Source organism: Lygodium microphyllum, chromosome 19, assembly GCF_053477565.2.
Source record: "Lygodium microphyllum isolate KBCC chromosome 19, Lygodium_microphyllum_v1.1.10, whole genome shotgun sequence".
Lineage (NCBI taxonomy): Eukaryota > Viridiplantae > Streptophyta > Polypodiopsida > Schizaeales > Lygodiaceae > Lygodium > Lygodium microphyllum.
This window is the reverse complement of record NC_141153.1, coordinates 71,033,512-71,060,926: the sequence shown is the minus strand read 5'-3', so window position 1 is coordinate 71,060,926 and position 27,415 is coordinate 71,033,512. Positions and strand designations below refer to the sequence as shown.

The following is a 27,415-nucleotide window of genomic DNA, read 5'->3' as shown; positions in this document are numbered from 1 at the left end:
CTCTCCCAGGAGTTGAGAGGGGGTGTTAGCCTGCTCTTCTTCAGTCTCAGTCTGTCATCTCCTGGTTGTGAGCTCCTGTCAGAGTCTGACAGGAGACAGAGGAGCTCTGTCAGTGTGTTTTTAGGCTGCTTTAGTCAGCATGCAGCCTTGGGCATTTTACAGCCCAATCTGGGCTGTTTCTGGGCTGACTGCCCATTATTTTGGGCAGTCGGCCAGATCTGGCCATAGTCGAACCAGATCTGGCTGGTCAGCCAAATCTGGCCAGGTTGGCCAGTTTGGCTGGTCGGCCAGTTTGCTGGCTGGGGGCTATTTATAGCAGCCCCCCCAGTCAGTCCAGCATTCACTCTCTGCAGGTACAGCACTGCTCCCTCCGTCTCCGTCTCCGGCATTGGTGCTGCCTCTGCTTCCAGTCTGTCCTGGTTCCCTCACTGATGCTCCGGGCTGCGTGCAGGGACTATTCTGTCCATTCCAGTGTATTCAGCATTCATCTCAGTCAGTGCAGACTTTCTTCCTTCATTCTCTGCTTCCTCTCTCCTCTCCTCTGTGTTCGTGTTCTTCTTTCGCTGCGCACTCTCACACTCCAAGCAGCTGTCTAAAACCACAGAACTTATCTTTACCCAAGGACTGTCAGAAGTGGTGCAGCAATGGAAGCGTAAAGAATATGCTGAAATAAATGCTGAAACACAAGACAGAAGAAAGAATGAACACAGTAGACAGATGAGAACTCAGATGTATGCTCGGGAAATGGAATCCATATCGAACACGAGACAGCAGCATACAACGGTGAGTCACTGGCTGCGTGGGCTCCTCAGCACCGGCTCCTCTCTCCCAGAAGGATCTCCACTGATGGCTGAAGTACCACAGACTGTGGAGGAGGAGCCCTATAAATAGCTACAAAAGTGGGGAGCATAAAATGCAGGTCGGCCAGCATTTAATGCTGGTCGGCCAGCAATAAATGCTAAAAGTACATCATAAATGGCCACAAAAATGTGCCATAAAATACTGCATAAAATGCTACATAAAATGCCCAGCCTCTGCACACAGACTCACACCATGAGCTGACTAATATCTGCTAACACCCTCTCTCAGAGCATGTGTGATCTGATACAATAAAATAATGACGGAGAATCATAAACTACACAACAAAGAAACACCAGAAGGACCATGGATGTCCAAGCGGTGAGTGGCCAGCCCACCACCAAGATGCCTCGGAGAGTATCTGATGTTGATGTCGATCATACCAACAACACCTGAAAATAGAGAAGACTCATAGCAGCTCTCTGTGTAATGTCACCTATGTCACTCAGGACAGACAAAGCCAATCTGCCAAACATGTCTCTGAACATGTGACCATGGATTCCCGGCCTTTGGCCAAACCACCGAAGTGTCCCCTCATGTGAGCTCCAGACGAAAGCCTCTCGCTCTCTGTCAAGAAGAACAGCTCATCATGAACCCAGAAATCAACTCCAGTCTCTAGGATTTCACTGCCAGATACCGTCGATGCGTCAGGGACATCCCTCTCTGGATCCTGTGCATCTATATCAAAATATAGATGAGGCACTGCAGCCCCACCAACACCCGCTCACACTCCCTCTCTGGCATAAGAGAGTCGTGAGGGATGACCTCATCACCACCACTAGAAAGCAGCCGAGGAAGGGGCAACCAAGCCCTTCCCGCGATCCGAAGAAGAGGATCCCTTCCGCGCCTTGGACTTCTCCTTGGTCGGAGGATCGGAGTCGGAGTTTGATGAAGGAGAGGACTCATCGGTAGAGTCAGCATCCCGCTTCGTCTTCTGCTCCTTCTTCCTGGAAGCCGCTAACTTCTTGCAGTCCTTCCGCAAATGTCCCTTCTTGCCACAGTGGTAACACTGGGCCTTTGACTTCTTCTTCCCGTCACCCCTCTCTGAAGCTACATAAGCCTCACCTCCATAATGTGCCGGAAGCCGCCCCTGTAATCTGAAGGATGCCTCATGCTCAAGAAGCATCGAGGTCATATGTGTAAAACTGACAGGAGTCGATGATGTCTGTGCTCGCAAAGCATTGGCCACTCCATCAAACTCCGGGGGGAGCTTGTAGAGGACCGTCCCGACAAGATGCACCTCGGGAAGAGCAGATTGCATGTGCCGAAGCTGGTCCTGTACCTGCGTAACACGAAGAAGAAAAGACTGAATAGTATCTTTCGGCTCAAACTTCATTTGGTGGAGCTGGCCATAAAGTGTGACGGCCCGCATGGTGGAAGGTGCCTCGTACATCTGCTGCAACTTCTGCCATACTTCAGGAGACGTCCTATAGGAGATAACCGCCGGTAAGACCGCTTTAGAAATACACCGAAGCAACGCCGAGTAAGCACGGGCATCGTCCGAGTCCCATGTGAGCACCGCTTCCTCATGGTTGTCCTCATCAAAGTCTTCAGGAAGAGGAAAAGGACGGAGAGGTCGAGCAAGAGCTCCACAGACAATGTACCATAGCCGTGCACAAACCAAGCTTTCATGACAGCACTCCATGTGAGATAATCAGGTCCATGTAACTTATCTTCACTTGAGGTGCACGGAGGGGCCATCTGGAGGAGGTAGAAAAGAGAAGTAGAAGAAAAGAAGGTCGTTTGGAGAGTGAGCACAGCCAAAACGCAACCAAAAACACCAAAAATAGTGAGTTCACATGCAATATAACCCAAAGGCTGACCAAAATAAGCCAAAAGCTGCTGCACAAAGTGAAAAAATCGGTCAAAAACTGCCAAAAACAGCAAAAACGGCCTGAATAATCAGAAAAACAGGCAAAAATAATGCTGTAAACAGCAAAACGCAGGCTGCAAACTGAATAAACAGGGGCTAAAGACTGTTGCCAGCAGTTTGATGAAGGAAACACGGGCAGCAAAGAGTGGAACAGCAGTAAACGCAAATCTGTCCAGAAAAACGCAAAACGCAAATGCTGAAACACTGTCGCCAGCAGCAAATCAGCAGTCGCCAGCAGGAAGGACAGCCGCCTGATCAGCAAGAAGGGTGTAAATCCTGAAATCAGCAAGAAAACACAGCACAAATAGGTTGCAGCTTGAAATCTGATACCATGTCAGAAGTGGTGCAGCAATGGAAGCGTAAAGAATATGCTGAAATAAATGCTGAAACACAAGACAGAAGAAAGAATGAACACAGTAGACAGATGAGAACTCAGATGTATGCTCGGGAAATGGAATCCATATTGAACACGAGACAGCAGCATACAACGGTGAGTCACTGGCTGCGTGGGCTCCTCAGCACCGGCTCCTCTCTCCCAGAAGGATCTCCACTGATGGCTGAAGTACCACAGACTGTGGAGGAGAAGCCCTATAAATAGCCACAAAAGTGGGGAGCATAACATGCGGGTCGGCCAGCATTTAATGCTGGTCGGCCAGCAATAAATGCTAAAAGTACATCATAAATGGCCACAAAAATGTGCCATAAAATACTGCATAAAATGCTACATAAAATGCCCAGCCTCTGCACACAGACTCACACCATGAGCTGACTAATATCTGCTAACAAGGACTTGGTAAAGATATCCACTACTTGTTCATCAGTTTTCACATGCATAAGATCAACTCGTCCTGCAAGAACCATCTCTCTGATGAAATGGTAGTGTACCTCTATGTGTTTCGTCCTGGCATGATAGACTGGATTCATAGCCAGGAGTACACTACTCAGATTGTCACATAGTAACTTCACTGGAGCATCTACCTGTATGTCCAAATCAGCCATAAGCTTGAGTAGCCATGAAATCTCGCATGCTGCTAATGCAGCACCCCTGTACTCTGCCTCAGTACTTGACAAAGCAACCGTAGGCTGCTTCTTGCTGCTCCAGCTAATCATGCCGCAACCAAATCCAAATGCATATCCACTCGTAGATCTACGATCATATGAGCAACCTGCCCAATCTGCATCCGTGTATCCAGTCAATATCAAGTGCTTATTTCTGACATAGAACAGCCCATACTCTACAGTGGACTTAACATATCTCATAATGTGTCTAACTGCATCCAAGTGCGGCTTTCTTGGCTTCTGCATAAACTGGCTTATGAGCCCTACAACATAGCTCAAGTCAGGCCTAGTTATGGTCAAGTAAATCAAATTGCCAACCATCTACCTGTACATAGTCACATCCTCTACTTCAGCCCCAGTGTTCTTGTCTAGCTTGACATTCTGATCAAGAGGTGTATCCAGCGGTTTGCATTCAGCCATGCCATACTTCTTCAGCATCTCTATGGCATAGTGCTTCTGCATCAGCCATAACCCATTGTCAGTTGGAATTACCTCAATGCCTAAGAAGTACTTTAGTTCTCCCAGGTCTTTCATGTCAAATTCAGATTTCAGCATCTTCATTACATGCTGTATGCCCAAGTCATCATCACCAGTGATTATCAAATCATCAACATATATGACCAGCACTACTAAACCTCTGTCAATCTTCTTTGTAAATAGGCTATGATCAGCCCTACCAACAACAAAACCCAATCTCTGCAAGTAGTTACTGATCCTAGCATGCCAAGCTCTTGGAGCCTGTTTCAGCCCGTACAATGCCTTTTTTAGCTTGCATACATAATGCTGAAAATCAAGGTGAACATACCCTTCCGGCTGAACCATATAGACATCCTCTGCTAGATCACCGTTAAGAAATGCATTCTTAACGTCCATCTGCTGCAATTTCCAGTCTTTAGCAGGAGCCAAGGCAATCACAGTGCGTATGGTTGCCATCTTGGCAACAGGGCTGAATGTTTCCCCATAATCAAGTCCATACTGTTGGGCATACCCCTTTGCAACCAGCCTGGCTTTGTATCTCTCCACACTACCATTTGACTTGCATTTGATTTTGTAGACCCATTTGCAGCCAATGGTCTTTTTCCCTTCAGGCAGTGGTACTAAATCCCATGTTTTATTTTCAGCCAAGGCATTCATTTCTTCATCCATGGCTACACACCAATTCTCATCTTTCACTGCTGCAGCATATGTACTTGGTTCTTTGATCTCCATCACTTTTGTCATGTACGCATAATGCTTTGCAGAGTAGCCACTGTATGTCAACCTATCAACAGGGTATCTGACCCTCTGCGAGCATCTAAGCTGTGATGCACTACTCGATTCCCCTCTCTCATGAGGCGGAATATACCTTCTCTGCCTTGTGCCAGGCGTATAGACAGTCGGAATACCAAGTTCGCTGTCTAAAGTATCACTAGACTCATAGCCCGAAGTCATTCTGCCAGGTGTCATCATACCAGATACATCCTCAATAACTTTCTCTTTTCCTTTGCTGTCCAAGACATCATGTCTCCCCCTCACTAACATACGGGTGTCAGTGGACGGCGAGCTCCTCAATCTCCCTGTCCATGGGGATACTGTCTGACTACGAGGTCCTGTCATAACAGTACTCTGCTGTAAATCAATTGTAGAGACATGAGTGGAAGGAGTATCCACTGGCATTGCAACTGGTGATACATACCAAGAACCCATCTCATCAAAGATAACATCCTTGCTTACCAAAGTCTCCCTGGTAGAGGGATCATAGCATTTGTATGCCTTCTTCTCCTGCGAATATCCAATGAAAACACACTTATGTGCTTTGGGATCCAACTTCTTTCTTTTCTCATCTGGAATATGCACATAAGCAAGACAGCCAAAGACTTTCATGTGACTTACATCCGGCTTATAGCCATACAACTTTTCAAATGGTGTCATCTCATGAATACCTGCAGTGGGAGTCCTGTTCAAAATGTATACGGCTGTCATAACAGCCTCTGCCCAATAGTAAAGTGGCATATGCTTCTCATTCATCATAGCCCTAGTAGCTTCCATCAGAATTCTATTCTTTCTTTCAGCTACTCCGTTTTGCTGCGGAGTGTAGCTGCAGGTGAGCTACCTACGAATGCCATTTTCAGCCAAGAAATCATTAAATTCATTTGATACATACTCCCCACCACTATCAGATCTCAAGCAAGAGATGTAGCATTCAACCTCCTTCTCAACCTGTGCTTTAAATTTTTGAAAAACAGCAAAGACCTCATCTTTTGTTTTTAATATGTAAAGCCAGGTATATCGACTGTAGTCATCAATGAAGGATACATAATATCTGGAACCTTCCATAGATACATTATGAGCTGGCTCCCAAACATTAGAGTGCACTAATTGCAATGGGCGTGTACTCTGTCGTACATGCCTGACAAATGGCAATCGTGACTGCTTACCGAAGTGGCAAGCCTCGCATACATGATCAATATCTGAATATTGGAACTTCGGTAACCCTGTAACCAGCTGTATTTTTTGCATAATTTGCAGCCTTTGCAAATTGACATGCCCCACTCTCTTGTGCCATATTTCCAAATCCCTAACAGTGCCAGAACTATGGGCAAACATAGCTGAATTTAGCTCTAGCAAAGAAGCATCAAGAGTAAACATTCTGCCATTCCTGTGACCACGAGCTATCAACTTGCAGCCATTGCCAAATTCTTCAATAAAGCAGCCATGCTTATTGAATCTAACCTCTAAGTTCTGCTCCGTCATCTGACCAACAGATAACAAGTTCTTCGTAATTGAAGGGACATGCAAGACATCATGCAAATTTTTCTTTTTGCCATTATGAACCACAAGAGGCACTTTGCCTTTATGCTCAATGCTATGCTGCGTGTCATCACCTGTGCATACATAGCCATGCTTTTCAGCCACCATATCCATGAACCAATCACTGTGAGGGGTCATGTGATTCGACGCCCCCGAGTCAATGTACAACACTGCATCATCAGATGATTTTTCAGCTGCCTTATCTTTGACATATTGCATGGCAAACAGTCTATCACCAGAGTCATCTGTCTGACTGGACGTAGCATAATGTCCATGCTGCTTGCCCTTCTGGTTTCCCTGCTTCTTCCAGTAGTCCTTTGCAATATGCCCATACTTTCCGCAGTAGTGACAATCCTTATCTTTATTTGGATTGTCTGACTGACGCTGTTGCTACCATGAGCCTCTGCCACGGGAGTTAGATCTTCCCCTGCCTCGAAAGTTTCCACCACCTCTTGCATTTGATGACTGCTGATTGCTATTACTGTAGGATGCATTCTGCTGGCCTCCTCTGCCAGATCCATAGCCTCTACCACGGCTACCACGACCACACTGATTCGAGTAAAAAACTGCATTCTTATTCTTTGAGCTGCTTGACCCTATAGCTAAGCCAAGCTTCACCTCTTCATGAATCAATAATGCAACCAGCTCATTAAAGTTAGGCATCTCAACCCGCACAGATACTAAAGTGTCAAAAGACTTGTACTCCGGACCCAAGCCATTTAAGGTCACTGCAACCATATCCTCATCTTCTACCTGTGAGCCAACAGATGCCAGCTGATCTGCTATGGTCTTAACCTTTGTGACATAATCTTGTATGGATCTGTTCTTCCTCTCCATGTTATTGAATTTTTGCTTCAGTTGTATCTTCCTTGCACTTGTAGTTATGCCATAGTATTTGACCAATATATTCCATGCATCTGCTGGGGATTTACAGCTCGTGATCTGCATCACCATAGCATCCGAGATACATAATGACAACCAATGTAAAACCCTGCGAGCTCTTTCCGTCCAAGCTCGATGCGCTCGTCTTTGATCAGCTGTAGGATTCCTATCTGGAACTTTAGGTTCAGCCTCAACACCTGTCACTAAGTCCCAATATCCTTTGCCTACCAGAAAGTTCTCCATGCGGAACTTCCATATTGCATAATTGTTGCTATCAAGCTTTTCTCCCACAATCTGGGCTACATTATCAGTTCTATCAGCATTTGCCATGTTGTAGACCTTGCCTGACTACCTGCAAACCAAGATCTTCTTAACAATTCAACTTCAGCCCGGAACTGTTTATGACAGTTTTCTGCAATTAATTGCAGTAAAAAACTAGGGTATTTCAGCCCACTGACAGTCCAAAACAGCTCACAACCAAGTGGCTTAACCTGTGAGTAAAGCAGTCAGTGCAAATACTATGTATTCACTTCGGTTTGAACTCCTACAACCTCACTGCCAGGGTACATATATGCAGTCTGAAAACTGAGATTCTGTGAGTGACCAGCAGTGATTTCAAGCCCAAAACTGAGTAGTATACATGGCATACATGTCCCAAACCTTCATAGACATCTGCTAGTACATGTAGCAATCTGAGCATAACCAATGAGGCACAAATCAGTGCATAGATAGCAGGTATAAGTATCAAGCCTTCTGCTTACAAATTGCAATTAGCAACTTCTTAGTAAACCACAGTCAGTCCAGCTCCAAAACATCCTCAAATCATGTCAGACATTCACTTTGAAGTGTTAGGTTCAATACATGAGCATTCGGGTAACTATAGGCATCCTGTCTTCATGAATCCAATTCATATATTGCATTTACTGCTTGCAACCACTGAGACAATGTCACTGCAGTAATCACCAGCCTTAGACTTCAACTTCCATGATCCCTTGATGCTCAACCCAATCCATAAACCTTCAGCATACATATCCCATGTCATACATATGATAAATCCCAGCCAAGTGTCATGTAATGCTTCAGTGAAAGCTAATGCTTGCTGCCCACTGTTCTGAGACAGGTTTCCAGCCTGTTTAACCTTCCAGATCTGAGTATTTTCTTCAAGGAACTTCAGCTCAAAGGCATGAGAACTGATACATATGTCTTCCAGAGTGCTCCTAGACTCCAATGAGGTCCATAAAGCATGTCAGAGAGCTTCAAGGCTCTTCCAAAGTATTGCATATGCTGTATATACACTGTATACAGCAGTTCAATCTTCTGTCCCAGGTCTGTGTACTCTGATTTTAGCTCATAACAGAGCTCCAACACAAGCAATGGTTTCTTGTAACCTTGAACTACCTTCCAATATATCCTCACTAGCATTTGATGACTTCTTGTACAGTGCTCATGTCAATTTTGCTTCAGCAGAAGCCATGCTTTCATCAGGCGCAAACATGGAGGTCTGCTAGGAGTGTACAGCAGCACCATTTGATGATAATAATCATGATAGGGCCCACACTAATACTCAATCAAGCCTTTGAAGACTCCTCAGTGAGCTACAACTCCTCCTTCAAGCAATAGGAATCCAATGCTTCACAGTACATACCTCTGTGTGACCATTGATGGAAATGACAGTCAGTCCTCTTCCTTTTCCAGCTCTTCAGGTCACTCTTCAAGTCTTCTTCTTGAGTGCATTCCATCAGTGAGCCCATTCATGGCTTTGATACCATGTTAGATTTCATGGAAGCAGGAAGGAGAGCAACACGGAGTGAAGCAACTTGCTTCCTCTCTCTATTCTTCTTCTTATTTATTTAGCACACACATAGTGCATATACAACCTAAGGTCATAAAGACCATTCACACTAGAAGTAACACCGACTTATTTAATATACCAAACTGATCTAGCCAGACTAGCTGTGTCCAGCTCATGTCGGTCAAACACACATGTACGAGCTTGATATTCTAACACAAAGGTCTTTTAATTTCATTTGAAGTGAAAGAAGCGTGCAATGAAGGTGGTTGGGTCATGCTCAAGTGTGAAAAAGCTTATTTGAAAGATGAAAAAGAACAAGGAAAGTATCTATATCAAGTTTCCTAAGAGAATTTATGGGCTTTTATACTTTAGTCTTCTTGGATTAATTGAAGATTCACATTGTTTTTATGAGCATCTTTTACTTCTAGGAGAACCACTTTACTATGAGTTTAATATTTATGAAGATCTAGTGTCCATGAAACCTTGAAATCCAATTGCTTGGAATGGACAATGTGAATAAATATAGGGTATAGCAGTTCAATCCCTAAGTGGTAGTAAGCCCAAAGGTAGAAATCTCTCTTTTAGAATTTAGAAGAGCCTTAATGAATACATCGGCCATGTTATCCTTTGTAGGGATATAAATAAGGTTTATATATTCAATATGAAATCCTTTCTTTGAAATAGTGATAATGCATCTCAATTTGCTTTGTGTGAGGATGAAACATTAGATTCCTTGTAACTACCATAATGCTTTGATTGCTAGTGTAGATAGGAGTAATTGATTGTTGTCCCATACGTAGATTGGCCAGCAGGCATTTGAGCTATTCAAATGCAGCTATAAAAGTTGCTAGGTATTTAGCCTCACAATTGGAGGTGGCCATCATTGTCTATTTTTCATCAAGCCAAGAAATACATAATCCTTGAGTATGAAAGAATTCCCATTGGTTGACATTTCTAGTATTGTAACATCAAGCTCAATTATTGGTGTGTAAATCCATGAAAATGTGGATGGTGATAGTTGAGATCCTTGAGCATAAAAGATTCGAGTGTCTAAGTGCTTGTGAGATACCTGAAGATATGTTTAGTTGCTTATATTAGACATGCCCATTAGGAGATCCCAAATTGAATATTCAACCATGTTTTGCACAAGTATAATAAGCATCCAAAGCTTGTTGATAAAGAGAGGCATCAAAAAGTTACCTTGCATCCTCAATTGTGAATCTATGTCTTGTGTTAAGCCTTATAGTGTTTGAGTAAGGCACTTTGGTGAATTATGAGAAGATTCATGTTCACTTGATCGCCCTTGGTTTTTGCACCAAAGAGCACATTATATGTTTGCAAGGATGGTGAGGATGTATCGATCCTTATTCTTTATGTGGATGACATGTTATTGACTAGGCGGAAGTGGGCTTTTTGATGTTGCTAATCTTGGTCTATTGCATTGCTAACTTAGCATTCGATTTGCATTAGTTGAGGGTGTTAGAATAGGGAGTAGCAATGGTAGTGTGAGAGATTATTGTAGTAGATTGCACAAACACAAAGAAGAAGGAAAAACGCCACAAAGAATAAAAAACTCAAGACGGATATACTTGGGAAATGGAATTTGTATACCAAGGCACAAGCATTATATGACTTGAACTCAAAGTCATCGGCAATGGGTACGATCTCCCTCTCTACACCAAGAAGTAAACTTGCAAGTGTGGTGACAACTCTAAGAGGAGAATGGAGCTTGCTTATAAATAGCCATAGACAAGACCAAAAGTGCAATTACTTGGCCACTCCAAAAAGAGGGCGCTTGATGCAAATTGGCTAGTTGAGTAGTGGCGCTCAAAATCAAGGCGGCCAGTCTTGATTCACTCTAGCATAAAGTAGTGAAATGCTTACTAAAACACAGACTCTAGCTTGCGAGATATACAATCTACTAACACCCTCTCTCAAATCGTGGGTGATTGGTACAATAAAAGATATGATAATAAGAACTTATCATAATACATACAATAATGACCATCAGAGAGGAGCTTGGATATCCATGTAGTGGGTGTGTAAGCTACCACCAAGGTACCTCAAAAAGTAATTGATGTCAATGTTGATTGTACCAATCCCAAAAAATAGAAAGTAGCGATAGTAGCTCTCAATGCTTGTCATGAACCACCTTCAAAGTTGGTGGAAAGCACATTATGGCCATGGATTCCGTGCCTTTAGCTAGACTGCCAAAGGGTCCTCTCATGGGGGCTTTGACTAGGGGAGCCAAGCCTGCTCTAAGCTCTTAGTCATGAGATAACTCTACATGAAATTCGTAGTTAATGCCATCTCCAATATTTTAATCTAGTAGACTTTGTTGATGCGTATGGGAAGTTGCAATTTGGGTCATTGCATTTGCATATAAATGAGGCTCAAACGCCCCACCTCCACTACTCTTTCACCCTCCCTTTGTGGCATGGGAGAGTCATGAGGGATGCCAATACCATTAGGGCGAGAAGGTGGAAAAGGTTGGTGTGGCCTTAGTGTTCACATAGAAGAGGAAGCCTAGGTAGTTGTCACTTGGGCGGCATGGCTTAAAATGGAGTTTGAACTTGAAGATGATGATGACTCGTTGAAGGAGTCATTTTCCTTCATCTTCATCTTCATCTTCATCTTCATCTTCTCCTTCTCTTGCTACTTGTTAGCGTGTATTGTTAGTTTATGAGTGAGTTTGTGCATGTTCTAGTGGACTGGGTACCTTTTACCAAAGAGTGATGTGGTCTGCCTATTTTTTGGGTGCCTATGTATGGCTGATTGGCATTTTCAGGTTGACCGACTATATTTTTGTGGTGCCAGATTGCTAGTTGACTTGATCACACTAATTGCCTATTTATTGGCCAAGTACTCCCTTCAAATTATCTTGCGCATACACCATCACATGTAGGTCTTGTTGGAGAGAGGTAGCTAGAGTTGGTGCATATATAGCAAGTGACTCACTATTGATTGTGTACTCTCTCGTCTTAGTATATGGATTCCATTTCTCAAGCATCTACCTTGTGAGTTCTTTTGCAATGTTCTTTCGTTGTAGTGTTTCTCTTCTCTCGTGCTTGTGCAGTCTATTTTAGTAGATTCTCACGCTTCTGTAGTTGCATCCACTGCTGACACTGCTATGTCCCTAATGTCCTATAATCTTTTTGGAGATGTCCCTTCTTGCTACAATGGTAGCATTGTCCATGGGTTTTTTTTGCATGTGACCCCTCTTTGAAGTTGCGAAAGCTTGAGCATTGAAGCAACAACTAGAGATAGTAGCCTCACCTAAACTTGAATTTGTACACAAGCAACGTCCAAAGAAACACTCAAAGATGAGTCATCATTATCTTGAAGCTTATCATGAGTTGTAGAACACAAAGGAGCCATTGTGAGGTAGATTAAAAGGCGATGGAATAAAGAAAGGGATCATAGAGAAATAAGTGCATGCTAAGACCCTCTTAAGTGGAGGAGGGAGCGGGACCTTGCCTATAAATAGGCATAGAGAATACTAGAAGTGACACTAGTTGGCCAACCCACAAAGAGGGCGCTTGATGCAAGTTGGAAATTGAGGATTAGCACCCAAAATTAGGGTAGCCAGCCTCAATCCTCTCTGGCTTAAAACAATGAAATGCTCACTAAAACACAAACTCTTACCCATGAGATATACAATTTGCTAACTGAAAGTAGCCTTCCTTCTCTGAGAGGGTGGTAATGATTTGATTAATCAACAATTACAAGTAGTATAAATTCACATAAACTGAAAATGCAAATGTTACCACTCAATCTTGAACAATGGACAGCTTGTTGGCCCCAAAATTGGCATCCCTTATGGTATTTCTTTATCTTGAATTGCAATCTGATGGAATACAATGAGACTCCTTGAATCTCCTCTCTCCAATCCAAATTTCCCCTTGGTTTGCTTGGGGATTGCTCTCTCTCTCTCTCTCTCTTCTAGCCTCAAAAACGTTTTTTCCACTTGCATAAATTATCTAGTTAATTTAATAGCTATTTATGGCTCAAAAAATTAATTTGATTAGCTGATTCCTTGGTGTCACCATTGATACTTATGGAAAATTAAATGTTCTAGGCCAAGTTCTTGTGAGAGTGCACAATGGAAGAGCAACATGAAAGAGAGAAAGAGGAAGTAGAGGATGATGGAAGAATACTGCATTGAGTGAAGAAGAATGTTGATACAATGATGGTGGACCGATCAGTCCCTGTACGCAGCCCAAAGCGTCAATGAAGCATCAAATTAGTTTGATGTTGATGGCAACACCAAGCATGGAGAGTTGGAGTGTGCACTTGCAATGGGAAGATTGAAGACGGAAGAGTGTGTGTCTGTCAAGTGGAAGGGCTGGCTATAAATAGCTATAAATGCTCAAATTTGACTGGCTTGCACCAATAGGTGCCAAAAAAGCTGGCCAATTGGCATTTAACGTAGGTTACTGAAGAAAAATGCCAAAAAAATAGGGGAGGCCCTAGAAAAATCCGAGAAGACAATGACAATGTCTGGTAGGTGTAGGTAAATTGTGGAAAGCAAAAATTGACCTAGGAATGCACACGAGAAGCTAACAAATAAAGAAAATGCATGTAAACTGCAAGAGCTCCTATGCCTGTGTTAGAGTTTGACAGGAGCTCACAACCAGGAGATGACAGACTGAAACTAACATAGGTAGGCTAACACCCCCTTTTAGATTTTGGGAGTGTTGGAAGACACAAGTGTTAGTAGTCATATTTGTCATCCCTTGTCATCTCTTGCTTGTGAGCCTTAGTCTAAGTCAAATGAGGACTTTTGAAGCTTTGACAAGTTTGTCATGTTTTGATGGGGGAGGCTACTCATTCTAGATTGGCTATCTGGGTGTATTTCTTTTGTTTGTCGGGTTCTAGTGTGTTTTCCATAGGCAGTTTTTACATTTCCTAGGCTGTCCACACATTTCGGACATTGTCCTTACTAGTTGGATTTTTTGGTGGCCATTTGGTATTTATTATGCCACAACCAGCATTAAAAGCTGGTTGGCCAATATTTATGGCATTTCAAGATTTGAGTAGGCCAGTTTAGGGGTTTTGTGCTATTTATACCATTCCTCACTTGACGATCATTCATATCATCTCCCTTTTTCCCTGGTAGATGCATACTCTAAGTCCGCCATCTTCCTCTGTCTCCGGTGTTACCGTCATCATCAGTCTGATTGGTCCTCTCACTGACGTTGTGGGGTGTATGCATGGATGGATCAGTCCATCATTATTGTATCAGCATTCTTCTTTAGTCAATGAGTATTCTTCCCTCATCTTGTGCTTCCTCTCTTTCTCTCTCTATGCTTCTCTGTGTGTTCATGTTTCTCTTCCGTTGTGTACTTTCACATGGTATCATTGCCTAAGTGAGGACCCAGTTTGGAGATTTCTTGCAGAAGAGCAAGTCCTCATTGTGGAGGATAGCCCAAATTTCCAAAAAGCAAATTTTCAGCTTGTGTTTAGTGTGTTTATAGCTTGAACAAGTGGTCCATTGCTTGCACCCCTAGGCAGCTAGGTGGTAGTCTCCGGGGACCAGGCGGGAGCTTTTCTACAGTAGGTGGTTCAACTTTTGCGTTTTGCCGAAACACAAATTTACATTCTTTGTAGGTGTCTGTTTCCTTGTACATGCGTTAACATATTTTTGTAGGCGATAGCTTCCTTAGTCTTGGCAATAGCTTTTTGGTGCGGGTGACAATTTTTTTGTTTAGGTGATAGCCTCTTGGTGGCGGGCGACAATTGTTTCTTTGTCACATGCAGCTTTTTTGGGAGATTGTAGGTTCGAAGATGTCTTATTACCAGTTCTTTGCTGACTTAGAGGATGGCGTCTCTATTTCTGCCTTTGAGAGATGAAGAGATTTTCATGCTAGTTTACGCAACGAACGAGGGTCACCAACATGTTTATTCGAGATCCCTCTCCTCCCCATTCTCTCCATGTTTCATTGAAGGTGTGTTTTGTTGGCCTTCATATGCCATTCATGACACCCTTGATACAAGTGCCCGTACACCCTTCTTTACCCAAAGAAGATCGGCTTGATGGCTCGAACTACTCGCTTTGGTGTGTAAAGTGGAGTATATCCTTGATACCTTCGATCTTTGGGAGTTTGTTACCCACTTTCTTCCTTATCGAGTGGAGGATCCCACTGTTGGATTAGTGATGGATTGTGTGGCCTTACAGTATCGGCTCAACTCTAGAGCCCGATCTTTCCTCTTTATGAGCTTATAGGATTCTATCCTAGTGCATATTCGTAGGTTGCGGAATCCAACGGAAGTGTGGATAAAGTTTGCTTCTTTGTACCATTAGAAGACATTTGCCCATTGGATTACTCTTGAGAAGAAATTACAGATACTTGCTGTTGATTCTCTTTCCATGAAGGATCATATCAATAGGTTGGAGGGCACGAGGGATGAACTTGTGTCCCTTCCTTGGCAGGATGATCTCTTCAAAGGATATGGCTACGATTCTTTTGACTCAGCTGCCATCACCTTGGTTTGATGTCTTCTTCACTAGTCTTCTTACATCGGCTCAGCTCTAGAGCCCGATCTTTCCTCTTTATGAGCTTATAGGATTCTATCCTAGTGCATGTTCGTAGGTTGCGGAATCCAATGGAAGTGTGGATAAAGTTTGCTTCTTTGTACAATTAGAAGACATTTACCCATCGGATTGCTCTTGAGAAGAAATTACAGATACTTGCTGTTGATTCTCTTTCCATGAAGGATCATATCAATAGGTTGAAGGACATGAGGAATGAGCTTGCGTCCCTTAGCAGGATAATCTCTTCAGAGGATATGACTATGATTCTTTTGACTCCGTTGCCATTGCCTTGGTTTGATGTCTTCTTCACTAATCTTCTTACAATGAGGACTCGTGAGAAGCTTCTATGGGAGGAGCTTTGCCCTGCTTGTTTTTGGAGCATGACGAGTGTGCCAAAGAGGTAGCCAATGGATCCACCTCCACCAAAGCTTTTGTTGCAGGTTTAGGAGGGGGAAGAAGAAGAAAGGGAAGTCAAAGGCTAAAAGACAGGAGAGTTCTTTAGGCTCTGATTCCGACTCAAAGAAGCCTAAATGCCCATATTGTGGGAAGGGGACACATCAAGAGGAGAAATGTTGGAAGAAGTACCCTCACCTTTGTCCAGGAGAGAAGGATTGAACTAAAATGTATAAGCCTTCTATCTCTACTCTAACTGTTACCCATGAGTCAGTGCTCCTTTATATTGTTGACTTGGAGAAGCCTTCTTCAATGGTTGCCTCATCTTTTGAGACCTTGGCTGGTTGATAGTGGAGCTTCTAGTCATATGACTCCACGAGGTGATTTGTTGTAGGATCTATGCCCTTTTGAGGGTTTTCTCAGTGTTGGTGACATTGTTTCGGTGCCTATTTGTGGTGTCGGCACTTTGCCTTTATTTCATGTGGTGTCTTTATTTTCTAACTGCGTGTTGAGCTCCCTTTCATAGGCCCTTTATATTCTGGACTTGGGCTTTCCACTCCTCTCGGTTTATGGCTTTACTACGAGTGGTACTTGGGTTGTCTTCACTGAGCAGGCCATTTGCATTGAGGATTCTTCTACAGGAGCTGTTATCGCAACAGGTTGGTAGGAGAGTGGGCTTTACAGACTCCATTTCCATTCTCTTATGCAGGGTTTTTCGTGGCAGTTGTCTATTGCTGCACATGTTCTCGCTTGTGCACCATCTTTTCCACATGTGTCTTTCCATCCCCCATCTTCTTCGGTGATTCCCTCGTACCCCCTATCCTTTTAAAAGGGGGATAATCTTGGTGATGCGGCTATGGATTTCCTAACCCCTAGTGTTTTCGAGGGGGTTTTTCAGTGTCACTAAGGGTGATACTTTTTGCAGTTGCTTTCCTTATTTACTTATATAAATATTTTATTTTTCTTTTCTTTAGTTGCTGTTGCTTTTTACCCCTAGAGTTCTCTTGGATTAAGCCGGGATCTTTGCATGGCTAGAAGAGGTAGCCATTGGGACAAATTGGACTAATGGTTTATCTGAGCCTTAAGACTGGTTCCATATTGAATGTGTTGAGATATCGAGCTCCACTCGTAATACGCTAGGGTGACCGTTGTGTATTTATGTCACCGACTTGTCAGTTGCAGATGCGGTTGGTACACCGTCCATGAATAATAGCTACATGATAGCTATCCTTATCTACTCTAGTTTGTGGCTCAGTTAGTATGCCACCTTAGTTATTTGAGTTTGGTTTGAGACCCATATATAGGGTTCTTCTATTTTTCTTTGTATGAGAGTTCTTTTTGGCTTACACAACTAAGAAGAGGAAAACTGTTTTCAGCCTCCACCCTTGTGTGTATTCCCCCATTGTGCAAGCAAGAAAGCTACAAGTGAGACTCTTTCCTTCTCTCCCACAATATTGATATGGTATCAGAGCCTTGTTCGTGGTTATGAGCTCAAGAAAGCAAGCCAAGCTCGCGGTGTTCTGGTAAGAGCAGTGTTGCTTTCATTTTCTGTTTTGGGAGCAGATCTCTGCAGGTAGCACAGCCAAAAATTGCAAGAGTGCATTGTCTCAGGTTGAGACGTCCTTCGCGGTGAAGCAAGTGGCGACCCTGTTTTTTTGATTTGAGGCCATTTCGGGGCCTGTTTTGGAGGCGGAAGTTTTCTGTACGCACTCAAGAAAAAGCCCTGTTTTATGCTGTGCGACCACTGTTCTACAGGTCGGTGAAAAGTTACCATAGATATTGCATCGTATGCTCGTGTGCAGAGACATTGGGAGTTACAGAATCATCCTTGGTTCTTGTATATACAAAATCGTCACTAGGAAGTGATTGTGTGGTCAAATACCACTTTCGCGAGTTTTGCAGATTTGCCCTTGTGAGGTTGAAGCTGTGTTCTTTGTAGTGACAGAATTTTTTGCAGTGTTCTGTAACGGCGTCTGATTCTCTTTCACAGATTGTCACTGAAAAGCTTGACCAGAACAACTTCCAAGCATGGAAGTTTAGAATGATAAATTTCCTTATGGGAAAAGGATATTGGAAATTTGTTGCAGGAAATGAAGAAGAACCAGTTCTTCCTGATGTTCCCAATCAACAGCAAATGCAGGCATTTAAAGCATGGCATGAGAGAGCCAGGAAAGTTATGTACTGGCTGTCTATCAGTATTTTAGACTCTATGATTGTGCATATTCAAGATGCAAGTACGCCAAAGAAGGCATGGGATACTTTGTCAAAAATGTATAGCACAAATACGCAAGCCAGGAAAATGCAGCTCAAGCAAGAGTTGCACAATGTGTAAAGAGAAAATATGAGCATTAACGACTACCACATGAAGGTGAAGAAGATTGCAGATGCACTTGCTTCCATTGGGTCGCCAGTGGAAGATGATTTAGTTTATGTGACCTTGAATAGTCTAGGAAATGATTATGCACAGTTCCGAACATCCATTTCCGTCCGTGAAAGATTTCCTGATTTTGAGGAGTTGATTGCTTTTCTAATTTCTGAGTAGCAGAGAAATGGTGGTGCATCTTCTTCAGGAGGAACTTCAAAAGAAGCTGTCTTCTACTCAAATGCTGGAAGAGGTAGAGGCAGAGGTAGATGAGGCCGATTTGGAGGCCGTGGTAGAAATCAGAATATGCAGCAAACTCAAGAAAACCAGTCCTATGGAGGAGGACGTGGTAACTCTAGAGGCAGGGGGAGCCAAAGAGGTCGTGGTGAATGGCAAAGAGGCCAAAATGCAAACAGTAATGTTGAATGCTACTACTGTGGTAAAATGGGTCATATGGCTAAAGACTGCTATAAAAAGCTGAATGACATTATGAATGGAAAACTGCAACAAGGAAATTATGTATCTTCTAGTAGACAGGGTGATGACAGAAATGAACATTTGTTTATGGTACAACACATGAACAATTCTGTGATAAGTGCAGAAGAAAGCAACGAAGTGTGGTATGTTGACTCAGGTGCATCAAACCACATGACAGGTCATACAGAATGGATGGAGGATGCAAGGAAAATGGAAAAACCAGGATTTGTGGAGACTGGTGATGATACTATACATCCTATTGTGCAGATTGGAAAAATTCATTTGTCTATGCAGGATGGGAAAAAGAAATACATGTCGGATGTATTTTATGTCCCGAATATCACCAAGAATCTGGTTTCTGTTGGTCAAATGGTTGAGCAAGGCTTGCAGGTCAGATTTAATTCTCATGGATGCTTTGTTGAGGATATGAAAAATAAAGGTCGCTTGATAGCAAAAGGAAAGAAGAAGGGCAGAATGTTTACATTGGATGCAGACATGTCTGAATTGAGTGCAGCAATGTTTACACATGGGACCGTTGTAGTTGCAGATATTGATATCTGGCATAAACGCATTGGTCATGTTAATGTACAACGACTTAAATCAATGCAGGCCCAAAATATTGTTGCAGGACCGCCTAAATTCAAGGTTGCAGAAATGCATAAGGTATGTAAAGTCTGCCAATTTGGAAAACAGGCAAGGAAACCATTTCCTAGACATGTTCAAGAGAGTGAGAAGCCATTGGAATTAATCCACTCTGATGTGTGGACTACTAAAGTTGCATCTCTTGGAGGCTGTCATTATTTTATCAGTTTTATTGATGACTATAGTAGAAAAGTTTGGGTGTATTTTATGAAAAAGAAAAGTGAAGTTTTTGGGCATTTCAAAACTATTAAAGCTATGGTTGAAAAAGAAACAGGTCTGCAAATAAAATGCCTAAGGTCAGATAGAGGGGGAGAGTACCTCTCAAATGAGTTTGCAAGGTTCCTGCAGGAGCATGGCATAAAGTAGTAATATTCATGCAGTCATATCCCACAACAAAATGGAATTGCAGAAAGGAAAAACAGGCATATTGGAGAGGTATCTCGTGCCATGCTCAACGAAAAAGGCTTGCCAGATTTTTATTGGGCTGAAGCAGTTGCTACAGCAGTCTACATAATGAACAGGACTCCCACTGCAGTAATACATGGGATGACTCCAGAGGAGAGGTATACTGGTAGGAAACCAGATATTTCTCATTTGAAAATTTTTGGTTGCATTGCCTATGTACATGTGCCAGATGAGTTGAGATCCAAGTTGGATCCAAAAGCTGAGAAGTGCATCTTTATTGGTTACTCTCTGCAGCAAAAAGGGTATAGATGCTATAACCCTTCTACTCGTAAGTTTACAGTGAGTAGAGATATTGTTTTTGATGAGATAAGTAGCTGGTATAAACCAGTAAATGTGATTGATGATGTAGATGCACAAAATGGTAATGCTGCACAAAATTCACAGCAGCAGTCACAAAATATTAGTGGACCTGGAGCGTCCTCTAGCAGTGGTTCACATTCTTCGCCATGGATAGACAGATTGAGATCAGGAGAATCTTCTCAAAGCAATGCAGATAGTGGTATGCAGGTATCACGAAAAGGAAAAGAGAAGGTTGATCAGCCTATATTTGATGTGAATGCAGGTCACTCTTATGTGGATGGTGAATCCAGTGGCTCAGAACAGAGCATTGATGATGAGTTGGGTATTCCTTCTATTGTTACACCTGGAGTAAGGAAGACCAGGGATGTTTTGACAGCACCTGGGTTTCAGTGAAAGGACTTACAAAATTATGAGAAAGAGTTATTGGTTGTGATCCATGCACTTTCTAGTTGAAAGCACTATTTGCTTGGTGCGGATTTTGTAGTGCAAACGGATCATCAAACACTTAGATACTTTCTCACATAGACTAATTGTTAGAGAAACACATACGTTGGGAAAATTTTCTATCTATGTTTCATTTTCAGATAGTGCATGTGGAAGGCAAGAAGAATGTAGTTGCAGATGCTTTATCTCGCAAACCACAGGTGTTAGTTGTTTCAATTTCTTTATCACCATGAATTGGATGATATAAAAGAGCAGTTTGTTGATGACGAAGACTTCTTTGAAATCTATGAACAGTTGATCACTGGCCAACATCATGATTCTTATGTGTGCAAACAAGGCTTTATCATGATGCATGGAAGACTATGCATTACAAAATAGCCGAGGCCGAGGCCAAAAGTTTTATTAGAAAGTCATGCTCCACCGTATGCAAGTCATCGTGGTATTGATGCTACAGTCAAAGCAGTAGAGACTTTCTTCTATTGGCTAGCCTTGAGATCTAATGTTGATGCATATGTCAGATCTTGCCTTGTATGCCAAAAGGTCAAATTTGATAGACAGAAGGCACCACAGTTATTGCAACCATTGCCTATTCCAGAAAGGCCATGGGAAAGTATTGCCATGGATTTCATTTTTGATCTTCCAAGAACTTCTTTAGGGAATGATGGAATCTGCAAATAGGCACATTTCATTTTTGTAAGGAAAAAGGTTAAGTCAGAACACATGGTAAAGGTATTTATGCAAAATATCTTCAAGTACCATGGAATGCCATGGTCAATTGTGAGTGATAGAGACCCAAGAATGACTAGCTTGTTTTGGAAAGCATTGTTTGAAAACATGGGCACTACGCTGAAATTTTCATCTTCTTTCCATCCACAAATTGATGGACAATCTGAAGAAGCAAATTCGATTGTTTTAGATCTACCGAAGTGTTATATTTCAGATCATAAGATTTCTTGGGAACACTACTTGCCATTGGTTGAGTATGCATACAATAATTCAGTGCACTCATCTAGTGGCAAAGCACCTTTTGAGATTGTGGAAGGTGGAAAGAAACTGCCTCCCATTTTGCAGACAAAGGATAACATTTTTGAAGCAGATCATTATGTAAAAGGTTGAGAAGAAGCATATAAAAAGGTCAAATATGCCTTAGAAAAGTCACAAGCTAAACAGAAAAGAGCTGCTGATAGTCATCGTTGGGAACTCTTGTTCAAAAAGGATGATTGGGTCTTATTGCATTTTGAAAAGGGACGTTTGAGAAAACAGAAGGGCAAGGAACGTTTGTTTCCAAAGCTGAGTATGCGTTACTATGGCCCTTTTCAAGTCTCAGAGAAGATCAATGACGAGGCATATAGGCTGAAATTGCTAGAGAATCGGAAAATTCATAATGCATTCCATGTGAGCCTATTGAGGCCTTTTATTGGTGAAGTGCCAGAAGATATGGTTCAAGAGGAACAGCCTGAAGTAGAGGAATTAGATGAGATTCTAGTTCTTGAGTAGAGGCACATAAGGATAGGAAAGTGAAAGCTAGAGTTATAAGAAGATTTTTGGTGAAGTTCAAGAACTATTCACCAATGGATGCCAAATGGATGGAAGAGGCTGAATTGGCAGATTCGCCTAAGTTATTGCAATTTTGCCAAGAAGCTTTCTTACTGGAATCTACAGTGACTTAGAATGCTTTTTGAAGCAATGTACATTCTCTATTGTACAGTTAAATACTGCATCTCATTGAATAATGCACAATGTATGGTTTACACTTTAGCATTAACATGTGTATCATTGAATGACATCTCAGTGCTTTGAAGTTTTATTTTTTTTCTTCCTTTACACAAAAAAAACCAAAAATAAGAATCTTCGACATTGTTTTGCTATCATCTTCTCTTAGGATCCCTATTGGGCTTGAGAGGAGGGGTCAAAACATGGCTAAATTAGGCCAAAACAAATGGTAATTCATGAGTAATTGTAAAAGTTTGTGGGTGGCCATAGTATAAAGGGAGCCATGGGAAGCCATGCGTCATCCCTGAATCATTAATCATCTTCTCCATCAGTGCTTCCTGCTTCCTGCTGCTGCTGCTGCTGCAACATCATTCCAGTTTCTCCATGCCTTTACTTCACCATCGTTGCCCCTGCTGCTGGCTATGATTGCTTCGGCCCTTTGCCAGGCCAGTTGAGCTGTAATGGTTCCCAGAAAAAGGTCATGCTACTGTTGAGTATTGCTGATTCGTTTTGTCTTATTCAGATTATTTTTGTTTTGAAGAGTAACAGACTAACTGATTTGCTGAAATGCTTGCATAGCAGTGTGCTGGTTGATCAGACTAATAAAAGCAGTAGTAAACACTTGTTGAGAATATTGAATGGTCGATACTGTTTAGTGCAGATTTTTCCTTGTGCACATTCACATTTATAGCCAACACTTTTGCTGCATAAATCTTGGATGAGTTGCATGATTCTGCAAATAATTTTTTGTTTCCAACTAGATGCGCTGTCCCTAAGTGACTTTTATAGCATCTACTACAGTGCTTTATACGTGTGATGTGGTTGGCTTGTGCTTTGTGTCTTATTCCATTTTGTGTTTTGTTCTCCAGTCGATATTATGAAAGATGGGGAAACGATTCAATTGCATAATGCAAAAGTGGATATGTTCAGAGGCTCCATGCGCTTAGCCGTTGACAAGTTGGGCAAGGTGGAGGTTACTGAGCCTGCATCATTTGCAGTAAAGACAGACAATAATCTGTCCTTGATTGAGTTTGAGTCAATAGTTGTTGATGAATGATGGGAACCTTCTCTGTTGTATTCTCTCTTTGTTGTAAAGCGCGGTGTTGTAATAGTCATTTTCAGAGTGGACAGCAGATCTTAAATTGCTGTAGTGACACATACTTCACCAGTTACGAAGCAGATTTTGATGCCTGCAGTAAGTGGTTATTATATCTTGAGTATTTCACTTTACATTAAAAAGCTGGATAATATTTTATAATCTAAGCTGAGTTTCAGCTTGATGAGTGCATAAATTCTAGAGAGAGATGAAGTGATATACCTTTCTCTTATAAGTTTTGTCAATCTTAGCTATGCACAAGTAAAGAAAATTCAATGTCTGCATTCGGATCAAGACCAAAGACATCCATATATTTGACTAACAATGTTATTTTTGAAGACTTGAGACCTCTTGTAGATTTTCAAGCAGCTAATAATGGTTGCCTAGCTCAACCCTCCCACATGGTTCTACCTGGATGTGCTTTCTGTGTTGGACCAATAACTAGCATGTGCACAAACTGATCACAGGTCTGTTAACAGAGCCAGATTAGTGGTAGCAAACATAAATTTTATTTTAAAGGATCTGGCAAATGGGCACATTTAAACGTGGCATCTAGATAGAATGTTCTAAGACTCGTGTGAGATGCTAGTGCTTGGAGTGAGTTTGGCCCAAGTCATTGCTAGATCTGTAGATTCAATGGATAGCTAAGCAAATGATGATTCCGCCCAATAATCATTTTCTAAAATATTGGTCATGTTAAAGGAACTTGTGCTATATGAAGAAAGATTGGGTACATTTTATACAAAAATATTTGTAACTATTAACATTGATATTGTCATGAAGTTATGAAGAAACTAGTACATTGACTAATGCTCTTGTAAAAGAGTACAGTGTCATTGATGACTATCTAGATTATAAAGTGTGAATTTAGAGTAAATCAATGGAACAAAGTAACTTTACAAGGTCTAGTAGAAACTAGATGGAGGATGCGCTTGCATATGAGCTAGATGGACAGGAGTGCACGTATCCTCATAACAACGTTGAACGAAGAATGGGATGGGGGAATCATATTTTGAAAAGAATCGGAATGGGAATGTGTACTTGACTGGTGAAACTTTTCCCAAACCTTTCCTAAAAAGTGTTTTCTAATACGAATGGGTTTGTCCCTAGGTAAGGTAGACTAGAAAATTTTTGTTTTGGCTTTTTTGAACAATTGTTTTGTCTCTTTGTCTTTGCACTATTTTTTACATTTCTTTTCTCATTGTTGGCACAATCTACTAAAATGTGTGCGCGCACATGTGCAAGTATACATGTACTCTCTCAACCAAATATAGTGCATTGTTCTTTCTCTTTGTAAGTGTATGGTTTATAAATTGCTTGTTTTGAAGTGTTTGCATACTTGCTTTAAAATTATGAGAAACTTTGCCATCCTTGGTGGCTTTACATAGCCCTTGTATTCTTTCTTCGAACAAGAGCATGTACTTATTGCTATCAATATTTATGTTCATGTACTTATTGCTATCAATGTTTGCATTTCAACTATTTATGGCTATCGATCCACACCATCTATGGAAATTATTGTGCTTCCCCTACTTGGTCTATAAATTGTATAATTGCTTATCTTTGCTATATTTGATTATGCCACTTTGTATTTGATTGCTATACTTTTGCTTGAATGTTCATTATGTTTGGTCATATATTTCATTGCAAGGCTATCAAGTGCCTTTTGGTATTGCTTTTTGTGGTGGAGGTGGTAAACCATTTGGTGTATCTTCTTCTTCTATTTGAAACATAGAGGTTGGTTAAGGTTGTGGCGACCTAATGGAGGGTAGATCCTACAATGACTATGGGTAGTAGAGATAGCTATGCCTAGAGATATTGCTTTTGAAGTGCATGCCTAGTGGTTGTCATTTCCTGCAACTTTCTTTTAATCACTACACAAGCCATATGCCATGTCGTCCCTATGCATATGTGGGCTTGATCATGGGTGAATGTGGACTTAAGCCTTGATGTGCTCTACCTAGAACAGTAGCTTGATGGTTGAAGCATGTTGTATTTTCTTATTACTAATGGAAATCAAGATCCTCAACTACTTGCTTGGGCTATCAATTCATGGATGCCAAATTGATAAAATCACATTCAAACTAGAATAACAAGTCCTTGCTTAACTTTTGGATTGTAGCTAGTCTTGAAACGAGCCAATGTCCAAGTAATGATCTCATAAAGAACATAGAAAACTTATTTGTAAAGTAAAGCATTCGCATGTTATAGAGAGAACAAACCATTCCAAGTGCATTAATGCTACGTGTTGTTGCAAGTCTTATATTTTGATTGATGCCAATAATCAATCATTGAAACAATCATGCGTCAACTAACCACTCACCATCAACTCAGCCAAAGCAATGGTGGAAGAAAGAGGAGCTTTTAGATAGCTATAAGCAATAAATTTTGTGACCTATATTTGTATACTAAGCACCCATTTCATTATATTTCACGATGACTTTGTACTTTTGTCTAAGGTAATGCCTACATAAGTCATCTGCTTCATAAAAAGGCATCCACTTTTGAAGATTTGTCAAGTTACAAGATATAGTTAAAGAAAATAGTTCCTATTACACCTTTGCATCATGGTATATAGTTTTCATAGCCACAATGAAGGATCACAACTTGTCTTATGACCTTTGCATAGGCAACATGCCATGCCATCCTTATGCATACATGAGCTTTAACAAAGATGGTGAATGTTGAATTGACCTTGATGGGTTGTACTTACAATAGTAACTTGGTTTCCAATAGAAATTGAGATCTTCATCTTCTTGCTCTTCAAAAGGGTGCATGACTATTTTAACCACATTTGAACTAGAACATCAAATCTTGTTCAAAATTTCGAGTTGTAGTAAGCAAATGTCCAATGAATGACTTTGTATGGGAACATATAATTTCTTTGTAGAACAAAGAATAAACATGATGTAAGGGGTTCTCACAAGACCTATGTTTTGATTAAGCCATCAGCTTAAGTAATGCTGGAAGAAAGAGAAAGTTTCAAATAGTTATAGACAATAAATTGTTTTATATGCTTCTATATATGTTGGATTTAGGGTTGCAAGATTGCATACACGAAGCTTGGAGAAGAAGTTAGAGAGCACAGAATACAAATTGAGAAGTATTAATGTAGAAGATTTGTGAGATTGAGTTTGGCCTAGAGTGAATAGGTATACATATAAGGAACAAAGAGAGAGAGAGAGAGAGAGAGAGAGAGAGAGAGAGAGAGAGAGAGAGAGAGAGAGAGAGAGAGAGAGAGAGAGAGAGAGAGAGAGAGAGAGAGAGAGAGAGAGAGAGAGAGAGAGAGAGAGAGAGAGAGAGAGAGAGAGAGAGAGAGAGAGGGTAGTGGTAGGTAGGTAGGTAGGTAGGTGTGTATGTGTGCATGCGTGCATGTGTGTATACACAGACATATACACACAGACACGTGTGTGCTATGAGCATGGCAAGTGCTCTTGGAGAGTGAGGAGATTGCTCTCACAACTTACAAGAGAAGAACTTGAAAGGGAAATTGAATTAGAACTTAATTACGTGATAGTTGGATTACAAGAAAAATTGATTACAAGAGAATGCTCACAAGAGCGTGGCTTGACTAGAAAATGAGGCTCGATATAAGACAAGACTAAAGCATGACAAGAACTTGAAGAGGACTTACCTCGCACGAGCCTCACAACTAGTGTTGGCAAGACTGAAGGGCTTGTAGCCCATGATCCCTATTTGTACTATAGCTTAGGGAGGCTAAGGGAAACACATAT

The 27,415-nt window shown here is 41.6% G+C and overlaps 1 protein-coding gene across 1 annotated transcript in view; it reads left to right on the top strand.

Moving 5' to 3' along the window:
- The window catches only part of LOC148020012 (uncharacterized protein At4g28440-like), a 33,317-nt gene extending 9,455 nt beyond the window's left edge, over nt 1–23,862 (top strand). Inside the window, exon 2 of the mRNA XM_087700264.1 lies at nt 23,455–23,862. Within this exon, the coding sequence (XP_087556390.1) occupies nt 23,455–23,642 (188 nt within the window). The 3' untranslated portion in view covers nt 23,643–23,862. The remainder of the gene's footprint in view (nt 1–23,454) is intronic.
- The last annotated feature ends 3,553 nt before the right edge of the window (nt 23,863–27,415 follow it).